This window comes from Cyclopterus lumpus, chromosome 21 (assembly GCF_009769545.1).
Source record: "Cyclopterus lumpus isolate fCycLum1 chromosome 21, fCycLum1.pri, whole genome shotgun sequence".
Classification (NCBI taxonomy): domain Eukaryota; kingdom Metazoa; phylum Chordata; class Actinopteri; order Perciformes; family Cyclopteridae; genus Cyclopterus; species Cyclopterus lumpus.
The window spans coordinates 7,075,206-7,081,081 of NC_046986.1; the positions used below are offsets into that span (position 1 = coordinate 7,075,206).

Genomic DNA, 5,876 nt, shown 5'->3' on the forward strand with positions numbered 1-5,876 from the left:
CTTTACCAAGGCCTTCACCAATGGCATTTTCCACTGCAGGGAGGAGGCATGCATCACCGGGCATTGCCTCCTGACACCCACCCGCAAGGAGAGACGCCGTCGCCAAAACCCTTTTGGCCGAGAGAAATGGTTGCTGCATACACTGCTCCTGCCTCCTTCTCTCCAACAGGGAAGGGATGAGAGGTGGAAGGGTGTCCAGCCCCAGGGGTGGATTGTTCCGCTGTGCCGGGGTGAACCGTAGCGGGCAGTAGGTGTTGCGTCGGTTGGCAAACAGATCCACTTCTGCTTCCCCGAACCTGGGAATGTGAAGAGCTTTTCAAAAGACAACTGGTGCTTCTGAGGCCCACAACCACAAGCTATCTGCCATCCTCAAGCAGACTGAAGTCTGCCCTGCCTGTTGATAGAGGCTAGCGTTATGCAGTGGTTGGTCCTCACCACGCATGCCTTTCCCGTATCAGAGGACCAGGATAACTGCCTGTAGCTCAAGGAGGTTGATGTGTTGGTTCTCCACCAGGGCCACAGATCACCTACCACTCTATCCAGGCAGATCCTCCACTGCTCCCGCCAGTGAGAGAGAGGGGGTTGGTGGAAGAGGTGGCATCAAAGTGCCGCTTGTGCTTTTTAGCATCAAACAAAGGCCGCCAAACCACCTCATTACAGTCAACGCCGCCGTCGTCACAGCCCGCTGCAGTTGCAAGCTTTTATTTTATTTATCTTTTAGATAAAAGAAGACCCTCATGCCTAGATCGTGCAGCAATCAAAGCGCTGTATCCACACGGACACAATGGTTACGGCCATCATTAAGTCACAGGCACAACGATGTCAATGTCATGCCGTCATTATCAACTGCAGACAAGCGCAAGTGTCAGCAGAGATCACCGGAGGCTGTGGGCGAGCTGGAGCTCAGTGAGAGTGAAAGAAGAAATGTGACGAAGGGCAGGCGGAAGGTATTAGAGTGGATGCTTGCTGACTCAGGAAATAATAGGGACGCCATCTCCTTCCTTTCGAATCACGCATGTCATCTGGGCAGCGTCTTGGACGTGATTTTCCCTGCCCCGACTGTGACCGAACTCATAAACCTCAGGTACTGCCGCGCTTTCAATTTGGACAACAGGGATAAGACAAGTGTGCAGCTGTGGTGTCAGCCAACGCTGAGAGCATGAGCATCAAGAGCAGGCTGTTATTAATAACTCATGTGACTCAGAAGGTAGAGCGGGTCCTCGACCAGAAAGCCTGGCCGTTCGATCCCTGGCTCCTCTAGTCCATGTCGATGTGTCCGTCGGCAAGCCACTTAACCCCCGAATTGCTCCTGAGGGCTGTAACGTCGGTGCATGAATGTCGTTGGTCCTAATGGGCAGGTGGGACCTTGCGTGGTAGCCCCTGTCATCAGTGTATGAATGGGTGAAGTGTAAAGCGCTTTGAGTGGTCGGAAGACTAGAAAGTCTCGGTATTGATGAGCTGGGTCGCTTAAAAACACTGAATGTCCCTCGCTCCTAACAAATGAGAGGAAGCAGACAATGATAGTGATCCCTGATACGGACCTTTATCTTAGTGAATGACCCCGAATAAGGCTCACGGTTCTCAGATTGATGCATTGCTTTGTGTGTAATGAGGGATTATTATGTGGCGATTTCCATCGAACGAACACACATGCATTGTTGATACAGCATTGTGAGGTATTTGCTCGAGTATCATTGACTGATCAGTTTCAATCTGTTTGTGTTGTGTACACACACACGCACACACACACACACACACACACACACACACACACACAAACACACACACACACACACACACACACACACACACACACACACACACACACATAAAGGGCAGTGTGTGAGTGTCATGGTGAAGTGATTGGTCTATTCCTGTGTGCTCTCTATCTAAAGTAAAGATCACTCTGTGTGGGTGGAACACAAAGCAAAGCTGTATATCCAATGCTGTTGAGCTGGTCTGGAGGCTCGAGTCTATGAAAACTGAATCTTCATATCATAAATATAACTGAGAATCAGAGATGAAGCCCAACACAGAGCTTTTTTTGTGACATTTTAAAACAGTAGCCCCTTTCTTTCCCCATTAAAGGTGCAATTTATCTTTTCTTTGAGATGCACTCAGATAGTAGAAGGTGGCATTATTATATTGAGAGGTTGTTTTTTGTATTTTTAACGATTATTAAGGCAGCTAGTACGTATTGTTCATATTTCAGTGGCTGTCCAACCGAAGAGTAATTACTAAGCCATGATTATATAACCATGTTAAAATGAGAATGTGAACCCCTGCTCCTTTTCACGAGTTAAATGCAAGCGGTTTATTATTTTTTTATTATTTTTTAATGATGTGAAGACGTGGGGTGTCCCGTTATTTGGTTGGACTTAATAATAATAATAATAATAATAATAATGCATTTAATTTATATAGCGCTTTTCAGAATACTCAAAGAAGTATTACATTAAATTAGTATCAGTGAAGGCTCTGGAGAACAGGGGTGATGTGATCACTGGGACTTCCCAGCAAGCTGCCAGGGTCACTGCTATAAGTGGGTTTAACAACAGTTAACAGTTTTATTTGAACACAAAAAAAGTTATAATATAAGAAGCAACTAAACATACACAACTTAAATGGCTTAGTGCCTAGACATCGACATAGAAAAGTTGTTTCATGCTTTGAGTCTATTGTAAGAAAATTTCAAAATAAATAAAACATATAATATGTTATTTACATGACGTGTAAGATCTTTTTGCAGCTCGGCCCGAGAGAGTTAATTTAGAAGGTTTTATCATTCTGTTGATAACAACAACAACAAATTAATTAATTGTGGCAGCATTACTCTCTCAAAATGTATTTGCTGGAAGTGTGATATATGAGCCCTGGTTGAACATGGATATACTGTATCTCCAGTACTGCGTAGAGCTGCAATGCAGTATAGACGCCCTGCCTCCTTATTCTATTGCAATTAATTATTAGTGGATCTGGGTCCTTTGGGCGAACAACACTATCAATACTGCATCTACTTGCCGCGATCAATGAGCAAGTTATTTAGGGAATTGGCGCTCCCCTCCTCATACACCAACTCCTTTCTGCTCACACACTCCAATGTTTCTCTTCATCACAGTCACCTCAAATAGCACTTATGAAACACATACATTATCTCACTTATAGCTAGTGGCTTTACGAGATGCCCCCCCTCGTCTCCATTGCAATGAGCAGTCCATTAGCAAATGCCAATAAGCCCTCTGGAGCATGACAGCATGTTTCTTAAACTAATTAGAGCCTTTGAGACAACGGGAATATTATTATTTTCAATCCTCCATCATGTGTTCATTAATCTTCATTTGGATTTGATGAGTGTGGCAATCAAATGAAATTATATCCCTGTTTTAGCCGCTTGTGGATACACCCCCCTCTCCCCCTCCCCCCCCCCCCCCCCCCCCCCCCCCCCCCCCCCCCCCCCCCCCCACACACACACACACACACACTCGCTATCCAATGCATTCTTGCAAGTTATTGGACTGCAACAAAAAAAAAAAAATTCCAGACGACTTTAGATTAATTTTGTCTGATTAGCAGCTAAATATATCACCAAGCTCCTTCAAAGTCATTAACAGCGACAACAGCAGCAGGCGAAGCAAACACATCACAGACCGAAAACGCACAACCGAGCGCGAGCGGAATCAAGATCTTTAAATATTGAAAGATAAACATCATACAGAAGCCATTGTTTGAATATGCAAACATGCCAAATCTGTCGTGCTCACTGTGAGATCCTGCCTGGTAATTATGTTGGTGTGCGTTCGGGTGGGGGGGAAGGGGGGGGGGGGGGGGGGGGGCTGTGGCTCCATTGCTTCGAATCACTGTAATTGCCCCTAATCTCCTCTTAAAACATCACTATTCATTCCCCCATAATTACCGGCACATCTGCGGGAGCACACGTGCCTCCGTCCTCTCTGCCAGGCCACTGTGCTGCTATCTGTCGGTGGTCCGCCTGATACAGCAGCAATATGTGTAACATGTGCAAAAAGATTTTTATGACATTATAACAAAAGTCCACATTTTCACTCCTTCTAAGGCCCCCCCCCCCCCCCCCCCCCCCCCCCCCCCCCCCCCCCCCCCCCCCCCCGTGTCGCTGCGCTTTACTGATCAGCTGTGGTATTACCTTTTCAAAAAAATCAACTCGGCATCCTGCTGGTTCGCGTCTGCGGGCGCATTTCAAAGCGCTATTTCATATATAAATGTGACACATCATGTAGAGATGGTAATGGAAATAGCGGTGCTTCCTTTGATGAGACTCAGCAATAGTTTATTTAAATATCGTTGGGGAGTAGTTGGTGGTTATTTTGAAAAGGCAAATTGTTAGCCACTCAAGCGAGGCACGTAGAAGGTCTGCACACTGTCAGGCTTTGAATACATATTTGATTTCTCTTTTGAAGGCAACGTTTTGTATGCTTTGTATGATCTTCTTCAGACACAAGGAATGCATCTAGCATCAAAATGGCAAAGCCGAGGGCTACAATCGTGCACTCGTAGTCCTTCGCTGTGTAAAGTAAAATATTAAAACATTTTAACAGAAGAATTCTTTGTACCGGTTGCATAGTTTTGCTCCTTTTCATTCCCATAATTCCTGGCTCATTTTATCCTGCTTTCACCAAAAAAAAAATCCTTTTTATGTCCAGTTTTTAAATAAGTGCCTTCAGTCTTGAAACAAAGGATCTAATCCATCATCGGAAAATGTGATTTCTGCCAGAATTGAGTGTTTTCATAACAGTGGTTGGTGTTCATTCCGAGTGTATTACTGGACTAAAGACCATTTCATGTCAATCGATTGGCTCTCTCCTTACTTTTGTCTGTTGACATCATTTAGTTTAACAGGGTGAACTCTACATTCATTAGGTTGCACTAATGCTGCGTTCACACCAAAAGCGTTGTGAATATTCTCAACGCTTTACTCGTGTGAGTTTAATTGCCCGACTATTTGTGGTCTATTTGCTTCATTTGCGCCTTAGAGGGTGCGTGGCTTATCTCGTGTTTGGGTTCATTAATATCATATATATATATATATATAGATATATATATATATAGATATATATATTTATACATAACATCATCCGTAGGCTCACACAGCTCACACGTCTGAATGACTGCCGCTTCCAGATTAGATTCGCCAACGGCACGACGTCAGTGATGACGGGCGGAGCGTCTCAACGCTGATTGGCTTTCGCAACTCAAGAGTCGGGCGAATGCAAAAATTCACGTCGTTGGCAACCAATCGTGTCTGTGCATTGACTTTGTGTGGGATCCACTCGCTTTTGGTGTGAACGCAGCATAAGGCTCAGCGGTGCTTTGAGCTAAATGCTAAGAGTGACATGCTAGTAGGGACCCAGCGACTCCCCCCTCTATTGTCGTCCATGCTACACTGAGCGGTGGACAGTCGGTGACCCCTGACCTCTAGCGTCACACACTCCATAGCCACAAGGCTGTGTCTCCTAAAGTTCACGCTCCAGCTCTCTTTTTTTAAGCAGAAGAGAGTAGAGAGAGAGAGAGAGAAGAGAGTTTGATGGTGCAGTTACTCTGTAAATCACTGTAACCTCCTTTTGAAGTTGGCTTGCTGCCACGCTATTGATTTAAATAGCGTGAAAGTAGAGAGCATTATGCGGGACATCTGTCTTTTATCACCTTGACACTCGCATCCATTCTGCAGAGTCATTGTTGACCAACTTGGGCACAGTAGAGAGAGAGAGAGAGAGAGAGAGAAAGAGAGAGAAAGAGAGAGAGAGACAATCACTGAAGAAACTTTGGAGGTAGCGCCCATGTGGGCTCGGGGCGGCAGAAATCACGTGTGACCTAATTCTCAGCTGTCCTAGATATAAACACTT

The 5,876-nt window shown here is 45.3% G+C and overlaps 1 protein-coding gene across 1 annotated transcript in view; it reads left to right on the top strand.

The window, feature by feature from the left end:
• Nucleotides 1–830: 830 nt before the first annotated feature.
• The window catches only part of il1rapl1a (interleukin 1 receptor accessory protein-like 1a), a 167,320-nt gene continuing 162,274 nt past the window's right edge, over nt 831–5,876 (top strand). The window contains exon 1 of the mRNA XM_034561803.1: nt 831–906. Coding sequence (XP_034417694.1) covers nt 831–906 — 76 coding nt within the window. The remainder of the gene's footprint in view (nt 907–5,876) is intronic.